This window comes from Ceratotherium simum, chromosome 19 (genome assembly GCF_057802395.1).
Source record: "Ceratotherium simum simum isolate JZ-2026a chromosome 19, ASM5780239v1, whole genome shotgun sequence".
Taxonomy (NCBI): Eukaryota; Metazoa; Chordata; class Mammalia; order Perissodactyla; family Rhinocerotidae; genus Ceratotherium; species Ceratotherium simum.
Window position 1 is genome coordinate 49,788,625 of NC_141918.1, and position 14,579 is coordinate 49,803,203.

Here is a 14,579-nt window from a genome sequence, read left to right on the forward strand (position 1 = left end):
ATGCCTGAAAATGTCACTATACTCATCTTACATTTGATTCACACCGTGACTAGGTGTAGAATTCTAAGTAGAGAACCATTTCCCCTCAGGAATTGTTTTTTAATGCTTATTTATTTATTATTGAGGTCACACTGGTTTATAACATTATGTAAATTTCAGGTGTACATCATTATATTTTGACTTCTGTATAGACTACATCATGTTCGTCACCAAAAGTCTAGTTGCCATCCGTCACTGTACATCCTCAGAAATTAAAAGTGTTGCTCTGCTGTCTTCTCAAACAGGGTGTTGTTTTTTTTAGACAGCCCAGGCTGTTCCAATTCCTTCGCTCTGGGTGATGTGCCTCTTTCTGGAAGCTCGTAGGACCCTCTCTCTGTCCCTGAGTTTCTGATGTTTGTATTGGCGTCTTGGTGGGAGGGTCTTCTTTTATTTATCATGCAGGGTGCGCGTGCCCTTTCACTATGGAGTTTCATGTCCTTTAATTTTTAGAAATGTCCTTATGTTATTGTTTTGATGACTTCCTTCTCTCCTCCTCTCTTCTCTTTTCTGGAAGTTCTGCTACCCTCGTATTAAAACTCTTGGATTCACCCTCTGATTTTCCTGTATTTTCTTTCTTGTTGTGCTTCTCTGATTTTTTAATTCTACTTTCTTAGAGATAACTACTCTATTTTCCAAACCTTATATTGCATTTTTATTTTATTTTTTTATTTATTTTTTTTTATTTTTATTTATTGCAGTAACATTGGTTTATAACATTGTATACATTTCAGGTGTAAATATTGCATTTTTAATTACACCTATGATGTTTTTAGTTTTCAAGAGTTTTTTCTTATTTTCTAGTCTTCTCCCCTCCCCCTTTTAAGCTGCATCCTCTTTTTATTTCCTGAAACAACATTGTTTCTTATCTGAGGATACTGGTGATAGTTTTTGTTCTGTTCCCTGCTTATTTCCTCTAAATTTCTCTTAGTTAATTAGTTTAGCCTCTGCTTTCATATTAGAGGCTGTCCTCAAATGTCAGGTCTTTGATTGGCTATTCACATTAAGAAAAAGGCACTCAAAATTAGCTGTTTTCATGAGTGGGACTTATTGACTGGTGGGCTTCACTGTGAGATAAGAAAGCAAAGTGCCACCTTGTCACAGGGATATCCCCATTTGTCGGCATCTGGGTCCTATCTCTGAGCCTTTCAATTTCTCCTGGTTCCTCCCTGGGGAGGGCGAACCTGGTGGCCACTGCGTAAGGCAGGGCGAAGGACTGGGTTAGACTCTGCAGACCTTCACTTAGTCCCTGTACTTTCTCTCCACCTTATTACCACGTCGCTTTTGTCCTGGAATTCAGAGCCTCCATGATTATAGATCTAGAAAGTAAACCTCTGCTCTTCTGCAAGGTTGTTGAAGGTGCAGTTACTTTGGTGGGTTGTTAAGGGAGTGGACTGAGGGGTTCTACCACTCCACATTCAGACTTTGAGCCAATTCTGCCATTTTTCAGACCTGTTCACCTACCTCCTGCCTCCAGATTGAGTCCTTCTTGGTTCTGCACTGTGAACCAGTTCACTCTGGCCCTTCGCTCCTTCTCTAGGCGTCTGGGTTGCAGCCCACCCCCTCTCTCCAGTAGGTCCACACTCCTTCCCCTGATTCTTCCCTCCACACACACCCTTGTCACTTCTCACCTATCAGCTACTTTCCTTCTCCATTTGTCCTTCTGGGTTTATACTTTTTCAAACATAACTTTAATTTCAGAAGAGAGCGGAAATAAGCACCTGGGTCTAAAATGTGTTTTACTGAGTTGCCTTTCACCTGAACAGAAGATCCACTCAAATCTTTGTTTATTTTTAAAGAAATTTTTTAAAGTGTGCTTTCTAAAAATATTATCTTAATCTTGAAATTGTTAATAACGTGTATTAAGTTTTTATAAAGGGTCCAGATTATACTTCTAGGTGAAAAATGTGTCGTTTCCTAAACTATAACTTCAAATATGTATGAGGTAAATCATTCATACTACACTTTGATCCAAAATCATCTATTCTCTTTAGAATTTTAATTAAATTCAGCATCATTGCTGAGTTGATTTTACATATAATTGTATTTATAGTGGAACATTTCTATTATAAATATTTTTGTATGTCTTTTTTGTGTTTGTAAAATTTTTAAATATTTCATGTTGTGTGTTTATGTGTCTTCCCTTGCTACTCTTTGTTAGACATTTGATTTCATTTCAAAATAATATCCAGGAAGAATGAAACTATCACTTAACATTACTGGAGTGTCTGATTTTTTGTTTGTTTAAAACCTCTTAACGTGGCAGGACTGAAGTAGGAAAAGTTACAAAAGATGAAATGAAACTGCATAACCTTAATAAAGTTATTTCATCTGGGCTTCCAGAGTGAGACTATTATTAGAGTTAATGTTAATATTTTTTGCATATATTATTAATTTTTACATAGTTTCAGATAGCAGTTTTTAAGTGCATTTGCTACTTATCAGAGAATTTTATTGTTACCACTGTTCATAATATCTAAACTAAATTTTATCTCTGAAATTTAACCCTTAAATCAGTAAAATCCTTCAGATTGCCTGCCAACCTCATTTGTAGGAGGTGTTAGATTTATCTACAATATTAAGGCATATTAATCCCAGACAGATGACTTTTCATTGCCAAATTGAGATGACAGTTTTGATGAAAACTAGGAAGGGGTTTGGTATCACTAGATATAATAGCTCCAATGTAACATTCTTAAGGGTATATGTGAGGAAAATTAAGGAACCCTTTTATTTATGATGATATCAAGATTTTTGGAGGCTGCTGTTGTACAGTGATTTCCTGTTAGTCCCAGTGAGTCAAAATCTGAGTGCACACCAGAGTTACTTAGTTCAGTAAACACCATGTGTATGCACAGGACCCAGGCCAAATCTATGGATTCAGAACTTCCTGGGATGGGCTCAGCCTTTTTTTTCCCTCTTTTTCAGTATTCACAAGTAAATCTGGTGTGTATCCAGGGTGGAGAACCATTTACTTGTTAGGATTGAGTTTATAGGAATATAGCTGAATTTTGTAAAATTTGCTAGTATATCTACAACAAATGGGAGCATGAGTTAAATGAACGTTGATTCCAGTGTAGAAGGAATGGAATTTAGGAATAGCAAGATGGGAAAACATTAGAGTTTCATGTTTCTAGTAAGCTAGAGGAATCACCTGATGATTAGTTGAGAATTGGAATATTTTAAACGTACTATAATGCTCTGAATTATGACTGCTCATTTATTGGTGGCAATGATAACATACATTGATATTTTTGGAAAATTATCATATCATTCTCAGTGTTAGTTGACATTGTGTTTGATCAGGGGAAAGAAAGGGTGTTTTGAGTTAAATAACTTTCTTTAAGTGCTGCTTCTATACTCACTGTATGTGAATGATGAATTTTATTTGGGATCCTTGAATTTTAGGTTGGTTACTCCTCCCAATTAGCTGTGTGATCTCCTCTTTAAGATAATATCCATGATTTCTTCCAGGTGTGGAATTCTATGGGGTTGTGATTCTAGGATTAATTTATTTCTAAGCTTGAGAAAGTGGATTTATTGCAAGTTATTCTGAACCCATATATATGTACTTTAACAACTTTGCACTGTTCCATCATATAAATATACCATAATTTATTTAACCAGTCTCCTGGTGGTGGACGCTCTGGTTGTTTTCTACTGCAAACAATGAGTCAGGTTATTGAGATTATGAAGTCAAAGATGATATATTTAAAGTGTTGGTTATTATTGCCAAGTAACTCTCCAGGAATATTTGTCCTATTAATATTCCTGTCAATGGTCTATGGGAACGTTCATTTATTCTCAGACTCACCAGCTCTAGGAATCACCAAAATGGAGCATTTTTGGCAGGTTGAGAGGAGAAGAATTTCCTCCTGTGGATTTCTAGTTATAAGTGAAATTGATTATCTTTTCATATATTTACTAATCATTTATATTTGTTTTCTTGTTTATTAGCTATTTGTATCTATTTTCCATCTTTTTATTGGATTTTTCATCTTTTTATATTGATATATGACGCTTTTATAAGTTAAAGAACAGAGTGCATTGTCACATGTGTAACAAATGTGTTTTTTGGGTTTCTTGTGAGTCTTGCTTGCACTCATATTTGCCATTCTGAAGATTTAAATTGTGGTGTAGTCAAATTGATCAGTCTTTTCTTTTATGGCTTTTGAATTTGATGTCTTGCTTACAAAGGCTATCCCACTCTAAGATTACAAATACATTCACTCATGGATTCTTCTAGAATTTTACTCGGTTTTTAATGTTTGAATTTTTTATCCTTCTGGCATCTATTGTCTTGTTAGGAGTAAGAGATGCATAGACTTTAAAAAGGAAGTCTAGCTGGCAAACTTGATTTAAAATAATATATATATATATAGCATTTTCACATATCCTTTCATTCTAAATGGTAAAAAATATGTAATACTTAAAAGATAAGTAGCTGATCCGTAGTGACCATGCCTAAAAGATCAACTGCCCTTTCACATGGTGGCCAATAAAGATGGTAGCACTGACCACTCTGTAAAACCTCTTTGAGAGACATCATATTTATGAGAAAAAAATTTTAAAATGCATTTGATGGAGGAGTATTTTGTAAACTGAATATATTTCTAGTAGGGCATTGAAATTTTTTTTAAAAGTCTTTTTTTTAGCATACTTCTAGGAGATTTGACATTTATATGAAAGGTCTTCCTGCCACTCCACTCTCCCTTCTCATCCTCCCTCCCTTCCCTGAGTTATTTATTACTTCAGGATCAGGCCAGCCTGGCAGGTGGCCCAAGTGGTTGTGAGCACGCCCCGCTCCGCCGCTGCGCTGGGTAGTTTGGATCCCAGGCACACACTGGATGCACCGCTTGGAAAGCCGTGCTGTGGGTGGAGGAACATGGGCATGGATGTTAGCCCAGGGCCAGTCTTCCTCAGCAAAAAAAAAAAAAAAAAAGGAAGATTGGCAGATGTTAGCACAGGGCTGATCTTCCTCACAAAAAAAAATAAATAAATAAATACTACTTCAGGATTATTTATTGGGTGTTCGATGCTGCTCATATGAAGATGTTAAGTACTCAAATTGCTTATAGTATTGGGAGATATACGTAATATGTCTGAGAGGTATTGCCCAACAAGTGCCTTTGGCAAGACGTTTAATGATGGTTAGATAATATGTTGAAGATAGTTCAGAAGTGCCTTTTTTCTCCTACTGTGAATGAAGTAACTTAAATAGTTGAAACAATTTATCTTATATAGGTATTAAATCTACTATATAAGTAGAAGAGAATAAAAATGGTTACCATGGGCAGAACTTCTGCTGTAAGAATTTTCATGACCTGAATTGTACTGTGAATTTCCTTTTGTGATCCAGGTTCACTTTGATGGCTGGAATAGTTGCTATGATTACTGGATAGACGCAGATTCTCCTGATATTCACCCCGTGGGCTGGTGTTCTAAAACCGGGCATCCTCTTCAGCCTCCTTTGGGTAGGAGACACAGCGATACCTTAAATAAATGTTCCCATCTTCTTGTGTAGCTTGCTTAATATTTTCTATTCCCTACTCTTCTCGTTCTACTTCTCTCTCTACTGTATATTTCTCCTCTATGTAATCCTTATTCCTCTTACTACATTTTTAATTAACTGGGGGTCAAAAATATATAAAAGAAAAAAATTTAATGCCTGAAAAAGAATGCACAAACATTCTTTTACTTTTATTTAGAAGTAATGATCACCTTTTAAAATTAGTACTGAATTTTTGAAAGACAATTTTTCAGACTGTCAAAATTTAATGTATTAATATCAATATCCTAATAGTGATTTTATACTAAAATCTAGTTTTGCAAATTATTACCATTGGGAGAAACTGGCAAAGCGTACAAGAGGTCTCTCTCTGTGTTATTACTTACAGCTGCATGCGAATCTACAATTACCTCAGTAAAAATTTCAGTTAAATTTAGTTTTTTTAAAAAGGTACACTGAGAAATTGACATACCCAGTCTCAATTTTGGAGGAAAATGAATATATTGTAGAAAAAAATGTATAGGAAATACAATAAATTATTGTCAGGTTTTTAAAAAATTTAGCATGTCTTCCTCATTTAGTGGCTTCACTTCTGGATGCCACATACAAACTGAATAAGGGCACAAAGATGAACCGACATAGTGTGGGTTACAGTATGTTTAAAATAATAAACCTTAGAAAAAATATTGGTTAAATAAATTATGGTGCACTCATACCACAGATACTATACAACAGTCATAAAGAATATTACTAGTGAGATGGAAAGATTTATAAAACACGAAGTTAAAGACCAAAGAAGAATGTTTCAGAATAGTACACATCTGTGTTGTCCCTTTTATGTGGCAAAATAAAACAAAGCCAAAAAATTGATGCATATATATATACAAATGTAGGCTCGTAGGAGAATGCTTAGACCAACATCTAGGAAGGTATGAAATGTGGAGGACATAGCCTGAAGGTGATCTGTAACTGTTCTGTATTCTGGTATGTTGTTTGAAGTTTTCACGGTGTGCGAGTATTCATATATTAATTATGTTATTTACTTGATGAAAACTGTTTAGAATCTTCTCATTAATTCAGATTTAGGTCTCTCTGGAGTTTGTGACATTTTGAAAGAGGGTTAGATCAAAGTTTACTATTTCACTATGAAGATAAATAGTGTGAACAAAATCGTAGGGGAAAACCTTTAGAAGTAGAGACTTTTAAGATATTTTTCAACTTTTATAGAATCTGTTTCTTTTTCTATTTATATGTGTTGATTCAAAAGTTGGATTTTTTTTTTTACCTATACTGATCCCAGATATTTAACTCTTATAGCCTTAACTTTTTGCCCTTTCTTTCTTTCTTTTGCTTTCTGATAGGCCCCTTAGAATTAATGGAAGCTTCGGAACACGGTGGATGCTCAATCCCAGGGTGTAAAGGGATTGGCCATTTTAAGAGAGCGAGACACCTGGGCCCTCACAGGTATGTGGTGCTGCCACTCACGTGGGGATTCCTTACCTGGCTTGTCCCACATATGCAGAAGATAATGATTTCCATGTATACTACATAGATGTGAACTAATTTTAAATTCAGATCCATGTGAAATGTGGTTACCATAGTGATCATGTAAAAATGAAGAGTATATCTGTAGTTAAATCTTCCTGAGAGAAAACACATTCACAGTTTAAAATAGATTTACTCTAGTTATTTGGCTTTTCTTGGCACCCTGACTAGTTTTATAGATACTTGGTTTCTGAAATAATCATGTTGGGTGGACCATTAATAATGAGAAGAGGACACGCTGTGTTAAAAGTATTTGTTTGGTAGATTATTCTATGATTGGGTAACTCAAGAATTTGAATAATGACAGGTGAGTTATTGTAGATTAGCAGCAAAGATCACAAAAAGCACAGATATAAAAAGTCAAACGTGAGAGTACTTTGGTCAAAGAAAGTGTTTTTCAATATTTTTCTCTTACCCCTAAGTAACTTAAAAAAGAAACCAAATTTATACATTTGAAATTTGGTGTATTGATTTGGGGATCTTTGTAGACATTTAAAAATGTTACTGAAATACTAAGAAATTCTTGTGATTTAACTGGGGTTTTTAAAGAATAAAAGCATCACCTATTTAGATATATATTAAAATAATGATTTGTCAGTATAAGTGTTCTAATTGCATGTTAATTGGATTGCCCAGTAAGAAAAATGATTCCTTGTTTATTGAGTTTGTATAGGTTGTGAATCGAGATCTTTAAAAACTGGGAAGACTGCACTACCTGTTCCTCTAAGAGTTAATAGGAATTGTAAAATTAGTGTGATTATTTTCATCTTTATATAGTTTCCTCTTTCTTTCGTCTCGCAGCCTCAAATGCTGCTTATCTTGCTTTTGCAACATTCCCCGCAAGTTTTTATGGGGTTCAGTATGTTCCAGAGTAAAATGTCTGAGCATAGACAGGACGATGATTCTATTTGCAAATATTCATTTAAAAATCCTTTTCATTGTTTGTATGACTGCAAACCAAAAGTTATGTGGTTAATTTAAACTGAGTTCAGAATGCTGCATCTTAGAAGTTATTCAGTATTGCCGAGTGACGGCAGCTGGATTATTTTTCAGACATTTAATAAAGTCTAAATGCCAGAAATAACTCATCAGCATGCTAAATTTTCATTACATATTCATAGAGTCTTTCATTTGATAAATGTTTTTGAGCAGCAGTTTTTTTTTTCAATCATAACTAACATTTATTAAGCATTTATTTACTCTGTGCGAGGTACTGCTCTAATTGTTTTACAGGTATTGGATAACCTTCAAAATGACCCTGTAATGTAGAACTATTATTTTCTCCCAATTTTTGCTGAGGCCACTGTAGCCCTGAGGAGGTTTACTAGGTTGCCTGACAGTGGGTGAGGGAGGAGAGGGGATGGCACCCAGTCTAGCTCAAGGGTCCGTGCTTTTGACCACGCCTCTCTCACTGCCTCTCAAGGCCCCACTCCATGAATTAGTCAGACTCAGCCTTTGAAGAAGATCTCAGGTACTAATGGAACTATAAAAACTATGCTATACATAACTTAATTAAAATATAAGATACAAATAGTAACTACTGTTGAAACTGTGACACATATACCTTTCTGTTGTACAACCCCAAGATGTTCATTGGAATAAAGGCAATTTGCTCAAATTATGAAAAAAAAAGAGCAAAGAAATTTTTAAAATAGGTGAATACTGACATGTTGTTGGGTGCAATTGAAAATTAAAAAAAATTTTTTTTGGTTTTCTCAGAAGAAAACCCACCTCATATCAACGTCCATAGTTCTCTCTAGAATTGTTTTAGGTCTGAACGGAGTGGTTTACCTGTCCACTGCCTGATGGCACCAGCCGCTCATCAGGACCTCCTTTCCCCAAGTATACCGTGGACCCCTGAGGGTCCCTTAGCTGGGCCACACCCATTTCACAAAGTTTCAGTGATTGTCTTGGGAGCATTTCTTCAGAGATGCAGTGTTGTATTTGCTAAAAGAAGGGAGAAATTATGGGGAGAATCATGAAAGATTTTATGGAGAAATGTGGTCAAGAATCTTTCACTGTAATTGGAACCATAGTAGAGAATTACTCATTTTTCTGGAATGAGAGAGGAAGAAGTAGACTTTATGGCTTAAAAGACATGCACTGGTAAAGAGGCTGTGTGCATTTCCTTGTCACGTACAGGGCGTAACTAGCAGATCTGCGTGTAGGTCTGGGACAGATTTACTTGTTGACCAGAGCCTCAGAGAGGGGGAAAGCAATTCAGAGACCTAGTGGACAGAGTCCTGTCTTCCCTTCTCAGCCCTTCAGCTTGCTTTGTAGTCTCCCTGACTCTGCTGTTCTATTTACAACACTCGAAGCTCTTTACCTGGCGGGATATTAATCCTTAGCAGGCACAGCCTGTTTTCCATTTCATTAGTAGACTGGTAGGAGCTGCTGCCGCATGGATATTCTTTGAAAGGTTCATTTCACTAGCACTTATTTTTCTCCTTGCTGAGAATGCTGTCTTTAGGAAAACATAATGGGAAAATTCTCTTTGGATTAATTTACTGAGAAACTGCATAAATCAAAACATGCATTCTTTGCTTAGATAACAAGGAAAGTTGCTCTTTTAGCAAGAATAAGCAATTTTATGGACACATAAGCAAAAACCTGTGTTTTGACTAGCAGTTGTTAGCTTCTCCGAAAATTACAGTAGTTGAATTTGATCTAAGAAGTGTTAGAAATAGAACATGTCAACAATGAAATTTGAGAATGTGATGTTTTTAAATATTGAAATATAAATGACCAGTGAGTGAGTGAGATGTGGATACGGTATTCTCATCTCTAGGGACATTCAGTAGCCAGATTGCTTAATTCTTTCTCTCTAGCAAGGGAGCATTAATATTGGTTGTGTCACAGTGTTTCACTTTTTGGATTCATTCATTTGGCCTACTGAGAGGGCAAAGAATGGGAGGAGATTAAAGGAGAACTGAAGTTATATAAAAGTAGATGTTCTATGTATCTAGGGCCTTCAGAAGTAAATCTTTTCTATGTAAGATTTGATCTGGGAGAAATGAAACAAGAAAAGAAAAAATATAGAGTATTTCCAACAATCTCTAAAGGATATTTGTAAAGTCCATGGAAAGTTTTAAAAATTAGTAATGGAACTCACACCTGCAAACTATAAACATCATATTAATTCAGCATCCATCCCTCCATTGAACAAACACTTACTGAGTGGCTGCTTTGTGCCAGGTGTGGGGTTAGGTGATGGGCTCTACAGAGCAGAGGCTCTACTTCCAAGGAGGCCGATCTGGTGTAGAGATTTTCATAGCATGAATGGAGTAGCACTTGGAGAGAAGCATCAACTTTTCCTGAGGGCAACAGAGAGCCATCTTAAATGGGGCGTATTATGGAGTTGGTAATGCTGTTGTTTATTTTTGCTGGTGCTCTTTTACACAGTAGGAGTTAGGTGTTACTCTCCTTCTCCTTTTTAAATGGTACTCATAGGTAAGCTTTATTGAGGATTGCCTACGTTCCAGGCACTGTTTTAGGGCTGACGTGTGTTATCACATTTAATCCTCCCGCAGCTCCACGCAGCCAGCACCGTTCTAATCTCTGTTGTACAGATGAGAAAACAGAGGCTTAGACTGGTTCAGGAAGTGCCCAGGATCAGACAGTGGCAGAACCAGGATTCACTCCAGTCTCCATCTGTAACTGCTGGGCTCTCATGTAGAGCACAGTAGCCAAGGGAGCCTGCCTCGTATGTTTTACAGGTTTTTATCATGACAGAGTGTGAGAATGATTATGTGATCACTTAGAAAACCGAAGATGTTACCTGATTGTTTAAATAAATATATTTACAATTTAAAGGGTTTTAAAGATGGCAGTGGGGAACAGTGAGCAAGGCTGTCCTTCCACTTTTCCTCATCAGCTGGACCAGTGTTTCCTGGGAAAACCCTCGGTAGAGGGGCTGGTGGGGCAAGTATTTGTGTCTATAGAGCCGATATGGAATAACTTGCTAAGAGAACAGCGTGCACCCTAGGAAAGTCCTTACAGTAGAGAGCCATGTAATCCTGTGTGAATCTATTCCTCTGCTCTCTGAGGAATTGTACAATGGTAGGGAGTTGTGTGTATACGTATGCATGCATGTGCCCATGACTGAATACACACGTGTTGTGTGATGAGACACACAGGACTTATGTTTTGTCACTAGAACCTTAGTCCATGAGAAACTAGAGATGATTATAAGCCTAATGGGAACCCAGTCTCTCCAGAGAAGTTTGATCAGCATTGGCGGGTTTATGAAGTTATTAGCTTTCAAAACTGTGTGTCAGCTTTTTAAACTGAAAAATGAGGGAGTTGGCAAAGAGAGGGTTAGGTATTGGCTCAGTACATATTAGCCGTATAACAGCAGCATCTTGCTAGAAGCCGGCACTCAGATGGATTTAATTGTTTACATGGATTAAGGATCAGGAAATTCCTCAATATGGCACGGTGCTATTTACCAATGCAGTGTGACAGTGAAGAGACAGCCCGAGTTCCTGATCTAACTCTACCAAGAGCTAATTGAGTGATACTCAGCTAGTTCCCTTTTTTAAGCCTCAGTTTCTGCATCTGTAGAACGAGTGTTAGAATAGGAACGACTTCCCAGGGTTGAGAGAGTTCAATGAGGTAATGCAAGTACAGCTAAATTTAGCGTGGGTAATATGCCCGGTGGTGGTAATTATTGTTGTCATCCTCATTTTACAGATGGGAAAACAGGTCTCCCAGGTGGTGCTTGCTCGTTATTAAGTAGTGGAAAAAGCAGGGCACATTTAGAACCAGCTTCCTGATTTCTGTCGGGGCCTTGCCCATCCCTCTGTACGCGAACCGTCACTGGAGCATGCTCCATCCTCTTTTTCTTATCACCTCCCACTTCAGGAACCTCTCTGCCTCATACGAGGTGTAAGAATGGGAGGTGTGCAAACCCATTTGACTTTCCTCAGGGTTCAGAAGGAGAGAGGGTGTTAGCTGACCATCGTGGGGCTTCCTTGGCAGAACATCTTGGCCCGTTGTAGATCCCTGCTTGGAAGGCGTGATTGCTTCTGCTACTTCAGGTTGAGAGTTTGAAATTCCTCTCTGGCCCTGGCAAATCCAAAAAGAAGAGAGTCTCCGTCTGGTCTGCGGTCTTGCCCCTCTGTGAGCTGGCTGGGTTTGTATACCGTGATCTTTGAGACACGTCCTTCTTTTGCTTACTCAACAAATAGATGACGAGGCCGCTCCCTTAGATCTTACATTAAAGACCTCCACGCTGTAGCTGTTCACTGTTGCGTGTGGTTGGGGACCCGGCCCGTCTAGGAATCCTGTGAATCTTCCCAGTGTGGGCGTGGTGCGTGGGGTTAGGCGCAGGCCTCTCATTTTCTTTACTTTCTTCATATCTGACGAAACTCCGAGGTAAATGTACAATTATTCAGTAATTGTGAAGCCAGGTGTTTGAGTGAAACATGATAATTGCAATATTCTAGGAACAGCAGCCTACCGTTGGGCAAAAGAAACCAAAAAGTTATATTGGCATTTTTTTCCTGCTGTCACAAAACGCAAGTAGATAAATTTGCAATTGAAATACGTAACATGAGGAAGAAAGAGTGGAACAGAGTCAAAGATGACTAAGATCTGAGGCTGGCTTAATATATTTCCTTTGTCAGAAACAAAGAATCCGGAGCAGCAGGAGGAGCTAGTTTCGTTTTTTATCTTTTTCGGCAGGGTGGGGCGGGGAGGGGAGTCCACTGAAGGTGATGAACTTGGTTTTCAGCATGTTTCTGATGAGGCAACCCTAGTACATTTGTGTTTTGCCTGAAATCAAGGTAAGTGTTAGGCAAGGCTCCTCCTCCCTTCGGGGAGCCACGGGGAGCGGGACCTCTCCCCTCCCTCAGGCCTGGGGCAGTCACGGTGTGGACAGAAGACCTACACGCAGCCAAGCGGATGCTGCCATCTGGGCCTTCCATCAGGAGGAGTGATGTGAGGCAGGTCAGACTTCGTGTTTGCAGCCTCTATGGAACTGAGGGTTGGGTGGGGCGCAGAAGCGGCTGAGGGTCTGAAAAGAGGGACCAGGGCAGCGGTCTCAGCATCCCCATCCTGTGCAGACCGTTTCTGGGGGAAGGTACTGGTGGGACCTTCCTTCCTGCCCAAGCCTGACTGTCCAGCCCTCCTACGGAGCTGTCTGATGCCCTTGCAGTAAGTTTATTGCTGCTCAAGTTAGGCTGAATTGGTTCTTGTCACTTGTATCCGTGAGCACAGATTAGTACAAATATCCCACAAATGATTCCATGAAGCGCTTGAAGGTTATTGTTCAAAAGAGACTTGGTGGTTGGAGATGATTTTCCTTCAGATCATTACTGAATGAATAAAATGAAATGAAATCGTATGCCCATTCTGAATAAGATGAGTAAAATAGCACGCTCACTTTGCTGAGCTACTTCATTGCTATGTGACTCTGGGCAAGCAGCATCTCTCTCTACTTGACTGTCTAATGAACAGCCTGCAATTCCTCATGTTGTCCCCAAATCTACTTCTCTCGAGTCATTCTCATCTCAGAAGGAAAAAAAGCATCCCTATTACCACCCAGTTCTTCAAGCCAAAAACCTAAAGGCCCTTAAATCCTTCATGTATATCTTTCCCCATGTCCCATCCATCCACAGGTCCCCTTGGAGAGATTGCAGAAGATACTATGACTGTGCTCTTTACCTCTATTTCAGTCACACAAATCCAAGTCATTGTATCTTATTCTTACACAACTTCCTTTGCTCCAATTCTGTCCCCTTAAAATCTTCTCTCCACAAAGCATCCTGAGTGATTTTCTTTTAAATTTTAAATCAAACCATATCATTCCCTTATTTGAAGGTCCTCCAGTTGCTTCAGATGGAACCTAACCTAGACATATGAACTGGTCCCTATGACCCACCACCCTACATGATGCCTCTCCTGCCTGCTTCTGGTTCATCTCCTTCCCTGTCTCACTGTGCTCTAGCATCGCTGGTCCTTCCTTCAGACATGCCAATCTCTCCCTGTATTTGCTCTAGTCTTCCCTTTTCCTGGAATGCTGTTCCCCTGTGTTCACAGAGCGGGACCTGACCTTGAGGGCACTGCTCAATGCTGCTGCTTCAAGGAGGCCCTTCCTCACTGCCCGTCACAGCCCACATTCTCTCTCATGTCGTACTCCACGGCATTTGTCACTATGTGAAGTTGTCTTATTTGTTTGATTGTGTAATTGCGTCTCCCCCTAGAATATCAGCTACGTGAGAGCAGAGACCTTGTCTTTTCATTTTGCACTGTGTTTCCAATGCCTAGAAAGAGAATTAGCATATAACAGATACTTGACAAATACTTGTTGAACAAATGAACAAAATAATTAAAGGATGAAGTTACTTAGCCATTTTAAGCCTTAGTTTGTCATGTGAGAAGCCTTTCTCGTAGGTTAAGTGAAAGTTAAGTACTGCATGTAAAGCGCTTAGCACAGTGCTTGATACATAGTAAGTGCTCCATAAATATTACTGGTTATTGTTTTTGT

General features: G+C 38.5%; 1 protein-coding gene across 8 annotated transcripts in view; it reads left to right on the top strand.

Annotated features, from left to right (window-relative positions):
- The window catches only part of L3MBTL3 (L3MBTL histone methyl-lysine binding protein 3), a 114,786-nt gene that overhangs the window by 66,837 nt on the left and 33,370 nt on the right, over nt 1-14,579 (top strand). For all 8 annotated transcript variants that reach the window (XM_087444082.1, XM_087444087.1, XM_087444089.1 and 5 more), the window contains 2 exons: nt 5,396-5,510; nt 6,907-7,009. In XM_087444082.1, coding sequence (XP_087300208.1) covers nt 5,396-5,510; nt 6,907-7,009 — 218 coding nt within the window. The remainder of the gene's footprint in view (nt 1-5,395; nt 5,511-6,906; nt 7,010-14,579) is intronic.